The 16,528-nt window shown below is 42.0% G+C and overlaps 1 protein-coding gene across 3 annotated transcripts in view; it reads right to left on the minus strand.

Annotated features, from left to right (window-relative positions):
- Nucleotides 1-622: 622 nt before the first annotated feature.
- agap3 (ArfGAP with GTPase domain, ankyrin repeat and PH domain 3) overlaps nucleotides 623-16,528 on the minus strand; it is a 115,705-nt gene continuing 99,799 nt past the window's right edge. For all 3 annotated transcript variants that reach the window (XM_056391305.1, XM_056391306.1, XM_056391304.1), the window contains exons 14-18: nucleotides 16,325-16,479; nucleotides 15,755-15,845; nucleotides 14,655-14,877; nucleotides 4,809-5,064; nucleotides 623-3,854 (exon numbers count right to left, since the gene is read on the minus strand). In XM_056391305.1, coding sequence (XP_056247280.1) covers nucleotides 3,618-3,854; nucleotides 4,809-5,064; nucleotides 14,655-14,877; nucleotides 15,755-15,845; nucleotides 16,325-16,479 — 962 coding nt within the window. In that variant the 3' untranslated portion in view covers nucleotides 623-3,617. The remainder of the gene's footprint in view (nucleotides 3,855-4,808; nucleotides 5,065-14,654; nucleotides 14,878-15,754; nucleotides 15,846-16,324; nucleotides 16,480-16,528) is intronic.

Here is a 16,528-nt window from a genome sequence, read left to right on the forward strand (position 1 = left end):
GATCTAGCTGATTGAGAAAATACGTTTTCATGGCCTTTAAGCTGTGCATTGAGGCTCGATGTCAAGCCAGCACCTTGGGAGGAAGAGAAAAAGTAAAGAGAAACCAGGTGATAAAGCACAAACAATGCCAGCCAACAGAGAGAGGAAGGGAATGAAGATATGCTGAGACAAGATTAGCAGGAAATAAGAAGTGGATTAGTAAGGGCTTGACTCCTCTGAACACTGAGACCTTTCACTTTTCCCCACAGTGTTGTGCTGCCTGACACTAAGCCTGGCTCTTTATCTTAATCCTCTTTCAGCAACTGTTGGGGGTCCCACAAGCAGGAAGTGGAGAGATTGCTTTACTTACCTCAAGACAGGCCTGGTTGAGTTCTCTGGGTCACATTAACAGGACAGAGTCTGCACCAGTGACGTTGAATTTCTCCACGTGGTTCGTTGAGGGAACATACATGCAAAAGGGGAGAACATGAAATGGCAGTGCTTGCTGAAATGATTGCGAGGCTTTTAATTTGAAAGAGAGTCTCACCTCCTCTGTTAGGCTTCAGCAGGTCAGGTAGGCCCACAAAAAGCATCAGGAGCGTGATGGATGACGAATGAACAACACGTACACAAGACAAATGTGTCGATTTCCCTAAATCCAGGGAAGGCTACATCGTTTTATTTGAGTGTTTATTAATAGGTCAACAGTCAGCCAAGCATCCAAGCATACAACAAGTTACTCTTTAGCTTTTGCTTTGTTTTACGTTCTGAACGTAAAGGAATTACAATAGGAAAATTAACTTGGAACAAAAACAAAACAGAACCAAAAAAAAAAGATATTTACATACTGCATTATAAATATGTCAAATGTACATCATTATACACAAGTACCAAAGATGGTCGGTTAATGTTGAGACCAAACAAAAGTACCTTAAAAATATGCCTAAAGAGAAACAAAAACAACATATCAAAATATGGTTCATGGGTCAAGAGGACCAAAAAACGAGTTCAGTTTGTTTCTCTAGGAGGAGCTTGTCTTCAGATAAAAGCATTAAGCTAATATGTACACTTCATGTTGTGTTTGGAGGGGGAGGGGAGTCAGTTTCTAGTTTTTTTCTGCATCTACAGTATGTAAATAAAGGTTCAGTAATCACTGTACACATTAAACTCTCAGTTATCTCCTCCTACACTGAAATGAACTTAAAAAAATAAGTTGGTCAAGTAAAGATCAGAAATAAGGCCAGTACCAGAATACAGTACAGAGAAATTTGAAGGTAAATGGTTGAATTTGTGGTTGGTTGTGTGATGTCTTAAGAGGATAGCTTGACATTTTGGGATACATGTGTATTTGCTTTCTGAGAGTTTGATGAGAAGACTGACAACATTCTCATGTGTGTGTGTTTAGTACCCAACCAGAGCCAGAGGCAGTTAGCTTAGTTTAGCTATAAAGTCAGGAAGCATGGGGAAACACTTCAACATGCTCCTCTAAAGCTAACACAGTAAAACAATATATCTTGTTTGCTTAATGCATACAAGAACAGAAATATAAAAAATGAGAATTTGTGTTTTTAGAGGCAACTACATGGTGCTTTGCTACGCCAGACTACCTGTTATGGACTCGGCTGAACGCCTCCCGGCTCCAGCACTGTACCTAATGTACAGACGTGGGCGGCGTATCGATCTTATCATTTAACTCTTGGCAAGACATACAGCATATTTCCCAAAATGTTAAACTTTTCCTTTAACATTTAGCTTTCTCCTGGATTCACAAATGTCCATTTTTAACAGATTAATTTTCATTTTCTGTAGAAAACAAACAAACAAAAAATCCGTAAAGCAACAACAAAATGGTATTTAAGGTACCAAGTTAATAACTTGCTCTGTAAACTTACATCCTGCCTTTGTAAACGTATAAAATCAAGACGGTTTAAAACCTTAAAAATGGCAGTTGAATTAATGGGAAAATACACTGTAGACATTGTGCCAACTCCACCTGAAATTATTTCTTGCCCAAGTCCTATTTACTAAATGAATGGGCTTATCCTCTCTGTGGAATACTGTACATTTGTATTAATGCAAAGAGAGTCAAACTAATTATATTTCCCTCTATGAACCTCCTTGCTTATTTGAATCCCTAAATGTCACACTCATTTCACTCACTTGAATGCATTTCGTTAACTCCCTGCTTTTAGGCTGACAGGTTCTCAGGATTGGGGAGGGCACATTGGGTTAAGGAAAAGGAAATGGTTGTTTTTTTTTTTTAAATGGACTCTAAAAGTCAGAGTAACTTCTTATAAGGAATAAGGTGAAGGAACAAGAACTACTTTTTACAGAGGTCTGTACATTAAAACACAGTTATGTTCCCAAATCTTCACTGTAAGGTGTTTGTCTTCTCTCCAGTGTCCTTTCTCCAATGTTCATGAACAGAAATGCCCAGTCGCTCTCTGCTGCACACGGTCACAGACGAAGACGTAAGCACACACGTATCGTACAGTATGTACGGATGTACACACACAGTACCATATATGTATTTCACAGCAACAATAGAGGAAATGCACTCGAGGGTACCAGTTTTACAGCCACAGGAGGTGAATGAATATTCCAGTATGCTTATGGTTTGAAATCGTGTGAATCTATGTCAAACAATTATCAACACAATCTAGTCAATCGGAAAATTACTCCAACAAAGACATCATGATGGTACAATTCCACTATTTCAATCAAACCCTTGAATTTGAATGAATTCTGATTGAAGAGGCACGCTTACAAAGCCATGTGGCTCGAGGGTCATAAAACATTATGCCCCTTAATTCCTTTACAGTCGTGGACATTTTTACTGGAGGATCATGATAAGGGTGGTGAAGGAAATGACTCACTTTCACCCCATAGGAATTCTGCAATCAGCTCCTTTTTGATGTTCCGAATCCATTTTCCTGTGAATTAAGTATCTAAATCATTTGAACTTCTCAACTATAATTGCTTTGCCTTTGTATATGAATAGTATGTCAAGAGTTTGATAGCTGTGTTGAAGACATGCATCATTACTAAAGCTGTAACAGCCACTGATATCATGGAAGATTTAGTTTCTTTCCGACATCAGTGTTTTGTCACTTCGAAAACTATTCCTCACAGTTTTGTGTTATTATGCCTTGGCTTGAAAATTTGAAAGAAGTTTCTCATTCACACTCATTATAAAATCAGTTCACACCGCAGAGGGGGGAAGACATAAAAAGGAAATGTTCAAGCATTAAGGAAATGCTTTTCGTAGGGTAGGTATGAATGCCAAAGTAAGTCATTTGTTTGGTTGACGCTTAAAAAACATAAAGCTTAAAGCTGATCATGATCATTTCAGACCAAGATTGAATGAATTTAACTAACAAAACAATTAAAAAATAATAATATAAAACAAACAATGTACAATGTCCGAACCCCACACACCCACTTCTTTCAGCATAGTGGAATATCAACAATGAGTCCGTCACTCCTGATATCTCTCCATTGGTACTGATTCTGGGTTACACAGTGTGAAACAGAGGAGGAAGTACTGGGAAGAGACAAGGGTGGGTGCAGGTTTTCTTTTTTTTTTTCTTCTTTTTTTTTTTCTTTTCCAATGTCCGTCTGCGGCTGCTCTCTGGCTCCTACATGATGCTGATACTGCGGTTGAGCTCACACTGGGCGTTGTTGTTGTTGATGTTGGGGTTGGGGTTTGGGTTGCGGCGGCTCATGTTGGGCGTGGGCACCGAGGTCAAGGTGCTCGTATCGTTGGGGCAACCGTGCTGAAGTAAGATGTCTGCGCACTCCTGGCTGCCAGCTCGCCGAGCGTAGGACAGCGGTGTCTGACCACGAGCATCCCGACTCTTCACATCCACACCGTACTGTAGCAGAAAACCAAAGTTTTAATGTTAGAACGGACAGATTTAGATTTCACAAAGTCTTTGTTTTGTATTATTAAAAACAGGCAAAAATCGGAATTTAAACTTAGTTATATTAATAACAATGTTACCATGATTTTCTCTTTACATTTTCCTTTTCCATTAGATTTGGAAAAATAAAGATTTTTACCACATAGTATGATAATACAACATGCTCAGTGTATTCTGTATCTGCCTGTGCCAACAATGCATTAAAACTGCATTATGTTTTTGATGCTTAAGTTTGTGAAATATTGAAACCCTTTATGGCCCAACCATAACATGACTCATTATAAATGACACACATTACATGAAATTCAGCTATATTTCAGCCTTCTGTATTTTTTCTGGGAGTTTTTCTTTGGAGTTTTCCACAAAGTTGAAAATAAAAAACATACAAATTTTGGGTATTTAGGCCGATTCTATTATTTCCGGACTCAGTATATTTAAATTTGACTATTTTCTAAACAAAGGATTCTGAATTTCTCCACAAGACTTTTACTTCAAGCAGGTTAAAGAGATAAATCAGTAAAATGTAAATGGTAAAGCTACACGAGTCTGTGATTTCCTAATCATTTCATTGGAAGTTTGTCGGAAAGATCTAAGTAATCTGGTACTAATTTTAAGGAAAATAGAGACAAATGTCTGTGACATTTATTTTAGTTAGTTAATTACACACTTTCTTTTGCATTATGTGGGATCACTTGGATCTATAACCTCAGTATTTCTAAAATCCTGGCTACAGACCCGCCCTGTTTATAATGAAGGGCTGGCACATCTGGCAAGATTAAAGAGGTTAACAAGCTGTTGGGCAATCTTTCCTTTCACATTAGCTCACGTGCCCAACAATAAATGCAAACAAAAACAATGTGCATCCACCTCTGACTGTTCCCTGCAGAGTCAGAGGCGGCCACTCACCCAGATGAGTAGCTGTGTGATGACCACATTCGCCATGGCGCAGGATAGGTGCAGAGCGGTGCGTCCGTCTCCGTCCCCGTAGGTCTCGTTAACCTCCTCCTTGGTGCCGTGGGCCAACAGCACCACCACCAACCTCAGGTCATCCTCCACCACCGCCCGAAGCAGCTGCTGCCCCAGGGGCACGTCCGACTGGGGCAGCCCCACCACGAACAGCTTCTGCTCATACTTGGCTCGGATCCAGCGCTCCTTCTCCTCCCTGGAGAGAAGGAAATGACAGGGACTCTATAGTTCAGGCCGGGTAAAACATGATGAACGTGCTATGTGCAATTTAGCACCTAAGTTAGAGAACTTCCAATGCATATCTCATAATTCGGAGGCAGTGATTTAAAGGCAAATACACGTATAAAAGGAAGAATGTAGACACACGAGGGAAACATTACAGTAATTGGCCTAAGAGACTCACTGGTGAGAAGTGACATTTCTAAATTATTAGAGCACAGGAAAGCCACTAGCCTCTACTATCGCAGTGGGAAATAATACAGTGAGATGGGCTGGAGAGATGAGAGAATGCCAAAGGGTGTGACGCTTTGGGCAATATTCCACTTTCTAGTGATTACAGTCGACAGCAAGACGGTTAGAGCCTGGCTAGCTTTCTAAAGGTTACATATCTCGAACAGCATGTCTGCTGCGGACAATACAGGAAGGAGGGGGACTTTTTTTTTTTTTTTTATCAGCGCTGTCGGCTGTCAGTCTGAACTGATGGATCCCCTCCACAAAAGAGGCAGTGTGTCTCCGGGCCCCAGTATCCCTTGGGGTGGCTGGGCCCTGAGTCAGATCGATGGGGCTGAATGGCAGCCAGAGAGGGATGGCGGGATGCGGGGCTCCTTCCCTCCAGCCTGCAGCAGAGAATAGAGACTGAGGGAAGACTCCATCCTCTATTGCAAAGCAGAATTCTATCTATTGCTCTCCATCTTGACCCCCGTTTCTTTCTCTGCCCACATACAAACTGTCAAAATAAGAAAGAAAAAAAAAAAAAAAAAAAAATCAATATCAATACGTGAATGACTGAGCATGCCCAGTGTGGCACTAACCCTGTGACCCTGTCAGCCGGTGTGATAAGGGGAGCAGAAAGAGGCTGTTGTTTGGATTTGTGGGTGAGTGACAGAGAGGAGAAGGTTCGTACGGATAAGTTAAGGCGGCGACGCTAGCTAGAGTGACAAGGCTCTCATGGGATTCTCTATCAACGGGCAGAAGCTCAGCAGCAAGTACTAACTGACAATCTAATTCACTTCAATTCTATTTCATCATAATCACAGCAAAAACAAACTCAAACAGTACAACTTAATTAACCTTTTAGATGAGCAATGGGACATCACATGTACGCATTAAATTGTTCATTTATCATCATGTATTAAAGGGTTGCTTCACCCAAATTACAAAAGTAGTATTGTGCCACACAGATATATTTGGTTTTATTTGCCCAGGTTTTGAATGCGATTGTGTTTGTGGTACTTTGAAATATCAGAATACTGTTATTCTATGTTTTTCTTATTACCCACAAACCAGCCTCACACCCTCTGGTTTCTATTGAAGTTTAGTAGTTTTATCCAGATTTTACTCTAATGAGAGTAAGAAGTCTATTTGTCTGGGACTATTTTCAGCAGCGGATTAATACACATTTGAAACACTAGTGAATTTACAGCTGTATGTAAAAATAAATTACTGTGCCCTAGTTTGTCATATCGATGGAACATATCTTAGCTAAGCTTAGTTAGCTGGAAATACTTTGTATTGAAGTAATCTGCTTGGCTTAACACCACCAGAGGTAAGTAAGAATTTTTTTTTATATGGGTCAAACGGTCCTTTAAGTATATCCCCAAATAATTTTTCAATTTTCAATTAACAGCAGCCATTTTAACAACTGTGACCAGTTCAGAATTAGTCACTCTCCTTGATTACGACCTTAGCGGCTAGGCGTCAGGGCTGCCAACTCGCCACAGACAGCAACCGTTTTCAGACTCATATGTCAGCTGCCAGACTCACTTCACAGAGCAGTTCGTCTTACACAGAGGAGCCTGGCACCGACCCTAACTACAGGAGTTAGGGATGTGAAGCCTTTATCAGCGAACCAAGCACAAACTGATTAACTGCAAAACACAACTGGAAGCTCATAAAGCAACTTCACCCACAACCTAAAATTGTCTTAAAGCTATTGATTCTATAAGCAGACGGGAACATTTTTGTTATGGCCTGGAGGAAAATGTGGAGGAGAAAGTCTGTTAGCCTGCTCCACCATAAGCAAATCTTTTCTTAAGGGTGATGGTATTATGTGAACAACAATACAGCCCTAATGGCAGGCAATTGCAGTGGCTCAGAGTTTTATGGTGTAAGACCTCCATCAATCCCTACTCAGTCATTATGTGTGGACAAGCCTGTTAGCAAATCAATTGGCCTTAGAACCAGTGGACTGCTCAGAGCAGGAAGGGGCTGTCCTGCCCTCCCCTCTTATTTCCGGTGAACCCTTTGAAAACAAGTCTTTTTCTTTGCCAAAGAGGATAAAGTATGTCTGAAAACACTACAGCCAATGAAGTCATCCTCGCCGCAAAATCTACAACCTTTCACAAAAAATTTCGAAGCATGTTTAAAAAAAAAAAAAAGAAAACCCCAAACAAATCAATCGCTAAGAGCTGTTGTCCAAAAGTTTGTTTCAGAAAGCTACACCATGAATGAGATGCTGAATCTGTAGAGCCCAGTGAATTGATATGAGCTAAATGAGGCAGAAAGTTAGCACCAAGATGTGAAACAAAAAGGCTGAGGAGAGCCATTAAGAAGACGTCAACGTCTCAGAAAGGAGCCCTGAGGACACTTTGTTAGCCTCTGCTACAAAACAAGCCCTGGAAACCTGCAAGGAAAGGCCTCAGTCACTGCTGATGCTGAGCTCTAAATTCAACCACGGTTCTTTTTTAGATGGTCCACTTTAACCAAAAAAAAAAAAAAAAAAATCAGCAAGGCAGTGGTTTTTAAAAATTCTCCAGCTGCTGCCACTTGAAAGAAAGAGTGTGAAAGGAAGTGAAATGGTAATCCCCCCTCTGTCTTTTGTTTGAAATAGAAAAACAATCCAAACAGAGGTAGGGTTTAGACAGTCAGGGGGAAAACTGAGACCCTTGAAAAGGACACTTCCTCACCACAGGAGGAAGAAAAATAAAATCAGCAGATTTAGCATGTCAAAACGCCTGGTCAGAGTGGGAAGGGGTGGGGATGGGGGGTGGGGGGTGGAGAGGGAGAGCAGAGTGAATTTTCACAGCATGGGGGGATATTAAGGAAATTGAACTGATGGTTCCTCTTATATACACGCATATACACGGGCATGGGTTAGCAGACACCACCCTGGCTCGAGCGCATACTTGTTCTAAATTTCTCTGTTGCTTGGGGGACAGAGGGGAGCTCAAAGTTCCCAATAAAAATGCCTGAGTCTCTCTCAACTAAATAACAAGAGGTGTTTGCTTCGCCGCGAACGTCCTCCATCATTCAGAGTTATCTCGCAGACGACCATCATTGTTGAACTTTCTTTCATTGAGTTTTATTTGAAAGAAATCTCCGGGCAAACATCAAAATGCTTGCTGAGTCTTAAGTGGAAATGGGATTCCTGGTGTCCCCTTTCATTTGCCTATGCAGAGCCCACCTAGATAAAGGCAGCCTTAACAGTGGAGAAAGGCCTCTTTTATAATTCTATTAGAGCTCTGTCCCTTCAGCTCTGTTGAGCAATGGATCCTGACCCTGACTTAATTAAGTGGCAAATGGCGGAATGATTCTCCTAAACCCAGCCCACGGAGTCAAGAACACATGACTGAATTCAAATAAAGAGGTACAAACAAGGATAATTAGTCAAGCCTGAAAGACAAAGGCGAACGGGAATTTATAGGAAGGGAAACTGAGACAGAGGGGGTGGAGCCAGCGGTGGAGTAGCCACAGAATGTCCAATCTGACCGCCTGCAATAAAGGTGCATTGGTCCATAGGAAGAGGAGGATGTCCGTCCCACCACCAGCCCATCTTTCAAACACACACTGAGTCCTCCTAAACAATCAAAGCTTCTCGAGCTCCTCCTACTCCTCCCTGAGCATCCAAATTCACTGCGGTCACATCAAATAGACGCAGTGAAGGGGAGAAATGGTGGTGTTGAAGGGTTTGAGGGGGTTGTGGTTGGTGTTGGGGTGGGGGGGGCTTTGGGTCTGAGCAGCCTGAACAGACCTCACAGTGGGGGGCGGGCAGCTTGTATGGGACCGATTCCCATGCAGCCAGCAGCTTCACTTCCACAAACCGAGGGGAGGGAAGAGACAGGGAGTGAGGAAGAGGGACAGCAGCAGAAAGACGGAGAGGGGGCTGAGAGGGAAAACGACAGAGATGAAAAAAAGCGCACACAACGGGGAAAGAAAGCTGGGCCCCAAAGCATCAAAGGTTGCTATGGGCGAGAAATGAAGGAGCAACACAGTAAACGCCGCAGCAAAAAAAAAAAGTGCTAAATAAGGCCCCCTATGGTCCAGCGGGTACAGTGTTGACATGGTATGCTCTGCTCTGAGAATAACGGCTGCAAAAGAATGAATGCAAATATTTTTACAAGTGGAATCGATGCCACTTTTCTTGCTTGCAGAGCGCCGTCCGACCAGATGACTGGGACTCAAAAGGTTGTTGTGTTGGAGCTCTATAGATAGAGAGGCCAGCAGGAGAGCATCTGGGTGCCGTAGGCATGGCGGAGGGATGTGTTGAATATATTGTGACATTAATGAGGTTGTCAGACTCCTCATGATGGAGTGGCTGTGTTTTTGTGCCAGCAAAACTAATACCTTTAAATGCTCATGCTGTTAACCCCTGCTGAACCCTCGCCTCACATACAAAGCTGAGGGGACGATAACACATGCCCTTGCTTATGTATGCAGCCTGCTTCACAGACCTCCACATTTCCTTGTTCACGTCATCGGGCAAGAACTCTTTGTAAGGATTTTGTAATGCTTACAATATTGAAACTAAACCGCATGACTGAGTGGACTTTACCATAATGAATCAGTCACTTCCTCTATGTGTACCTGGCTCTGAAACCCGGTGGCATGTGGGCAATTAGCGACTGTGGTACCACTTCTCCCACACAGGGCTAATTACTGACCTGTGGGTTTCATTTAGAGAGAGAGAAAGAGAGAGAGGAGAGGAGGACATGGGAAGACCCAGTCATTCATTTGTCTTAATTAATTACTCTTTCCTCCACCAGGGCTCCTGGCGAGGCCGGCTATTCTAAAAGCTCTTCTGAGAGATGGCGTTCCAGCACTCCTAACCTGTGAGTAGCCTGGAAGCTTTGCTCTGTGTTTTGGGGACTAACATAGAGGACACAGGCCAATGTGGGCAAATTCCTAAAACAGGAGTCTTATGGCCTCTGCGCTGATGTTGTAAATGCAACAAAAACGGCTTCGGGAGCACGAGCCAGGATGCCACTGCCGGGGCAGAAGGGGTTAAAGCAGGCAGCGGGGCCAGGTTTGGAGAGGTTAGCGGTGTGATTCATTTTTATTACCACGCAGCCCCTGCAGGCGGCAGGAGTGGCAAATTATTTCTGAAACAAAGTGGAGGGCTCTCATCAGAGCTATTACCTGCCTGTGGCCGAGGGCGGCGCGGAGCCTACAGAGGGTGACAGTGAGAGGCCCGCGTCAGTGAGGGATAGCCGTCCACATCCGTCCACGCTCCAGGACATCTCCCCCCCCAAATGAGAACTGCTGTCTGTGTATGTGTGTGTGTGTTTTACTGTGAGTGTGTGTGTGTGTGTGTGTGAGTGTGTGTGCGTGCACGTGCTTGTAGAAGATAAGGGTAAAGTTAGTCGCAGGACCTCCCCCATAGTATCCGTCAAAATAGTCTGCGGTGTTTTCTATCACGAGCATGCCAAGCAATTAGAAGTGACATGTAAAACACAATGACTCCCAGGTGCTAATTAAAAGAACAACTCCCCTCCGATATGCTGACTGCAGAGATCAGCCACAATGCACATCTTCCACACATTTATTATCACAGATTTAGCTGTGGCCTGGCCAGATTTGATTTCTGCATTTAATGCAGTTAGTACCAGTCTCTAATGAGGCATCCTTCATAAATGAATGATAAAGTGTAACAAATGGCTTCATTAATGGTTAATAAATCATTCATTATTTATAGATAGGTTATACGCCATTAATAGGAACAACTTTGGGGGTTGAAAAAAAATCATGGAATTAATGGCTTATCAGAAAGTGAAGCCGATGAGCATTTATTACCAACTTTTATAACTGTATTATTACTAAATAGGAAGGCCCAACACCAACCAAAGTGTGTTCCTATAAATTGTTTATAGATCTTAAAAGCATTAGCAAGTGATTTATTAACCTTGCATTAAGCCATCAGTTACAACTTAAACAAGCTTTATAACAGCTGACTCATCAGAAAGTGCTGCCATGCATTCTTCTTCTTCAAGGACTAGAACAGGTGATCAGGTGACATACATGTACATATGCATGGATGTAAACATGTTTCCAATTAAAGTGCATGTAATCAGTCTGATGTACACCGGTAATTTCATTGTTGCTGTGCGGCTCCACGTACGACAAATCTATATATTGTGTTCGTTCGATCCTGAATATCATAAGCTAAACCAATCTTGTGGATGAATGCTTTTAAGTTAAATCTCAAAAATGCAAGGGATAAAACTAGTCTTGCAGGCGACATTCAATCAGACGCTGAGTTGATATTCAGGTAGTTACTGAATCGTTTAGATTAGGTGTCACTAATGTTTAGCGGGGAGTCGGGAGCCATATACTGCCTGCCTAGGTGCCATCACAAAGCTGCTTCATGTCACCGATGTGACACAATTAAAATCCTCTCATAGGTGCTCCACTCTACATAAGAGCAGCACACGCAGAAGGAGAGTCAGGTGAGGATCTTTTGTGTAGAAAGAAGAAAAAAAAACAAAAAACACACTACATCCCATTAAGTTAGTCATAATTCATCTTTCATGATAAAGCAAAAAATAATTTGATACTAATGTTTACCCCACAAGGCTACATTATTCTATCAGCATCAGAAGCACCTCAATATCCAGTGGCCATATGTGATATTTACAACAGCTGTTTTTTTGTCTGAGGATTAGTTATGCTGCAAATGAGATTTATTGTTTGACAGTGAAAACTAATGGAGACGCTGCTGCGGGATAAGATCGGATTTTTAAGACAATGAAGAACCTTCCTGCTCGAGGCGACGTGGGACTGACAGTGGGAGGGAGAGGAATCAACATCAATAATCTTTCATCAAGTCCACAGTGGAGCACTTTAGCACAGATACCATTCAATAAATAACTGTAGGCCATCATTCAGTTCTGAACTGGCCGGAGAGTGGAGGATGGATTCAAGAGGAAAGGGCCCGAGACTTCCACAGGACAGAAAAAAACAATGAAAGACTGTTCATTTGCAAACTTCCTTTTAGTTAACATTTCTTCAAGATGACTATGTGTTCGAACGGTCCCAGTATGAGCATGTTAAACTAGATTTAAGGGCACTCACTTACTGCACATTGCTTGGACTACCTCACAGTGAAGTGAGCAGCTTCATGTTATTTGTATGGTTGTGTTATAGGTTCAAAACCATTAAATGTTATGTGTTCCAGGCAAAATGGATACTATACTGTCATTGCCCCTTTTATTCAAATTTTCTAAATGACTATCAGCAAAAAAACACACACATGAATGTGACATCAGGCCAAACTTGATGTGATGTGAATTAAGGTCTTTAATGGTCATGTTTCTCCACTGCTGATATATGATGGTCTTCTTCCACTACATAAAAGCTGCCCATTTAATTGTCTTTGTACACATAACATTAAATTGCTCAGTCTTGTTTTAAGATATAGGCCTATATACTGTTGCTAAAGACTGCATATAAAAAGTGCTATACCTTTAATAACACACCAGCATCAGTAAGACTCAGTAAGACAGTAAGCTGCAAACCCTTGAAGGATCTGTTCACAAGTCACTCTTAAAACAAGACTGACATGTCCATATGTTCATGGAAACAGATACTAGTCACTGTAGTTGTTCCTCCTGCCCACACTGTGAGGAGATCAGTTCGTCCACTCAGCTGAAGCTGATGCGACGCTTCAACAGCCTGAGTCAGTCAAGTCAAGTGCAGGATTTTCCAGAGTTTGAGTCCTTTTAGTGCAACGCTCAAATCTCAAACTCCTGGAAAAATCCCTGCATATCTGTCACAATGATTCTTTTTATTACTGATTAATACACTGATTTTCTTCTCGTACCATCTTTAACTGATTTAACTGCTCACTCTACATAATGTTAGAAAACTGAAAAAAGTTCCCAGAGCCTGAAGTGAAAGCTTCACATTTTTTTTACAACCATCACTGTAAAACTCAAAGGTCTTCACCTTACAATTATAACAACTAAAGAAAAGCTAGATGCAGATTATGTTTAGCAATTTTGCTTGAAAATGACTAAAATGATTGATCAGTTATCAAAATTTATGTTCAGCACTGGCTGAAATTTAATATATAACAAAAGGAAGTACTCATACAGAACCTCCACTGAATAATAAGCAGATTCTTGTTACCAAAATACATCAAATTACTCCATGTAGTGTCATTAATATGTAATTAGATGACAGCATAATACACATCGTGGTCCTTTGTAAGGCTTTAACACTGGATTTTATTAAACCCTGAGTAATATCAACTGTTATAGCAGCAGGAGTCATAATAAAAAAAGAAAACATCTATGTCTCCGTGTTGGTATCACTTTTCCTAACAAAGTTATAAAGCTGTGATGTTAAAACAGTCTAAAGCCAGCAGGGAGACCCTACAGACAGTCTTCGCTGCGACAGACAGAGTGATGACCCGGCCCTTTGTGATGGATATGTGACAGGGCAGCTTGGGGCCCGAGGGCCCGGCTCTTGGGGTGGGGTTTAGCCATAATGGTGTGCTTAATTACCTGCACAGCCACACAGCAGGTCATTAGTCAGACTGGGACGCTAGGTCTCACCTGTCACCAAGAGATAAACAATCCTCCTACCAGATCTGGGTACCTCAGAGGAAAGGGAGCAGATAGTCGTCGAGGTAAGTTGGAGCAGGGTAGCACGGGGTGAGTGGCAAAATAGATTTTTTTAAGAGATGCATATCAAAAAAATGGAAAGCTACTTGAATAGAAAAAAAAAACCTTTGGTTGAGTTTTTTGTAAAAGCTCTGAAATCTTCATTCATGCTTACTATTAAACTCCCATCTGTATCCACTGGGACTGAACGGGAACAAAGGGCTTGGGCTGGTTTCATATGTGGTTTAGATTATATGATCTTTTCTTGATTAGCGCTTACATGTCAAGTGACAAACTTGATGGATTTGGAGCTAGTCAGGGCATTTACCAGGTAAGTGCAAAATGTCACACACAACACTCCTTTCATGAATTATGAGTTCCACATTGAGTTAGTGGAGGGACAACAGATCCTGTGGTGGAAATATTAGATATTACATCCTCAAATGAAGAGACAGAGGGATGCAGACGCCAACAAGCTACTGACTCAAATAAAACAGAAGCATTGTGATCACTATGTACAGAATGGACTCGTACTGAAACATAAAATACTGTGTTCTTGGCTCAATAGACTGACATTTATGGACCCCTGGTGCTTCTTATGGAGCATTTTGTGGTGTGAAGTGCCTGTGCTGAAATGTGGGTGGCTAATAAATGGCAGCTAATGGAGAGAAGACGGTGCTGGCTTCCCGTTCTATAATCTCTGTATGCTTCATTAAGCAGCACCTTTTATTTGCAGGAGGATGCTAACCTGGTGCTGTCGCTCCCCGGCTTGGTGTAGCCCTCCAGAGCGCCCTCCCACACGCTGTTGGCCATCGTGTTTCCGATGGCCGTCATCACCATGCTGAGCTCCACCGGCCAGTCGTCCAGGTCCAGCGAGCGGACACGGGACAGGTGGGTGCCCAGGTTCCTGTGGATGCCCGAGCACTCGATGCACATCAAGGCACCCAGGTTCAAACTTGCCCAGTCTGGGTCTGCATGAGAGGGAACAGAACTTGATCATGATGACGGAACAGGAGAAGTCACAAGAGAAGCTTTATTTATTAGTCTGAAATGGATTTATGATGATCTCCTCGAACAGTTTTCATCTTTTTCGTAAGAATGGTTTTCTGCATATTACACTGCATTCATACGTTCCAAAAAATATCATCTAGTTATAAGAGAAGCGGGAGTTTTTAACTTTATTTTAATTTTACTTGAATGATTGCAGGTATAAACTTGAATACATTCGGCATCTGCACTGATCACATGAGTTTTACACATCTTAACACCCTTCGGTTTTCAAGGCTTTGATGGGCAAGAAAAGAACAAGCAGGATCCATAACGGCTGAGTCGTGAAGCCAACAAGGATTTGTTTTAAGATGAAGCTCCTCTAAAGGTCACGAGAGGTTTTATACTGTTACCGTGTGGTATTCCTGATGTTCCACTCTTAACGTGCAAGTTTGACTAATGTGTTACCACTGACAACCATATTCAATCTAAGACAGCAAACAAAGACTGAGTTGGCAAAATAAAATACAATCTTAACCAGAACACCAAAAATTTGAAATTATACTAACAGAATTTTAGGAAACAAAACACACAGTGTCAAAGACTGTCAATACAATAAGTTACAGTAGGTGGCATTATACCATGGTAACAATAATAGGCTATCGAGCTCTGAATAAAGCTCTGAAAACTAGCGTGGATACAGATACAGATACTGCAATGCAATAACTATTTTCAACCACTCAATTCAAATGTTTGTTGTTGAACATATATATATATAGATTTACAGAAAGTCTTGGTCTCTTACGATACAGAACCTTTATCCATAATGCATCAGCTTTTGAGGTGAAGGATTATACTCACTGGGTGCGTCACAGTCCACACAGAAGCTGTTCCCCCTCACGTTTCGTATGGACTGAATGGCCATTGCATCACTTTGGCTACCTAACCGAGACTGTGAGGAACAAGGGAAAGAGTAAGTCAGCGGGAACTAATCACTGCGAGAGTAAGAGAAGGCAAACAATTATAGCTGGACTCAAATCATAGACAACCAGTGATGGGTGGGAGGGAAGAGGTGTTTCAAAGTCTTGGGAAAAGACTGAGGCAGAGAAAATATGAATATGAAAATGAGGCCGTGTCTCCCCAGTATGCTGACACAAGCCGTGTTCTATCTCTGATGTCTGTCAGTTCTAATAAGAGATCCCCCACACTGCGGTGCACCTGTCTGACAACCTCCCACATGTGACAGCTTGAAGTGGGTGAGGGGGAGGGGGGGGCAGAATAAAGGTTGGAGAGAAGGAGTGGAGGGGGGGCAGGGGGGGATGTAAATGAAGCAGCAGAATTGTAGGATGATGACGATGTTGTGATTAGACGATAATCGCCAATCCCTGTCCAGTGCTTCTGGTATTTCTTATCTTCCGTGACCTACTGTACCTTATTTTTTATGCTCTCACAAGACTGCAGGCTGGCGAAGATCTGGCTCTCGATCGCTTGGACCCACAGTTCCCTCTCCTCATATGTGGACGCTTCAAAGTTCCACGTCTGACCCGTCAACGACACAATGATGAACTCAAAGGAATCCTCTTGCTCTGAAAAAAAAAAAAAAAAGAAACACACACAAATGAACAATAAATTAGT

This window comes from Seriola aureovittata, chromosome 12 (genome assembly GCF_021018895.1).
Source record: "Seriola aureovittata isolate HTS-2021-v1 ecotype China chromosome 12, ASM2101889v1, whole genome shotgun sequence".
NCBI lineage: Eukaryota > Metazoa > Chordata > Actinopteri > Carangiformes > Carangidae > Seriola > Seriola aureovittata.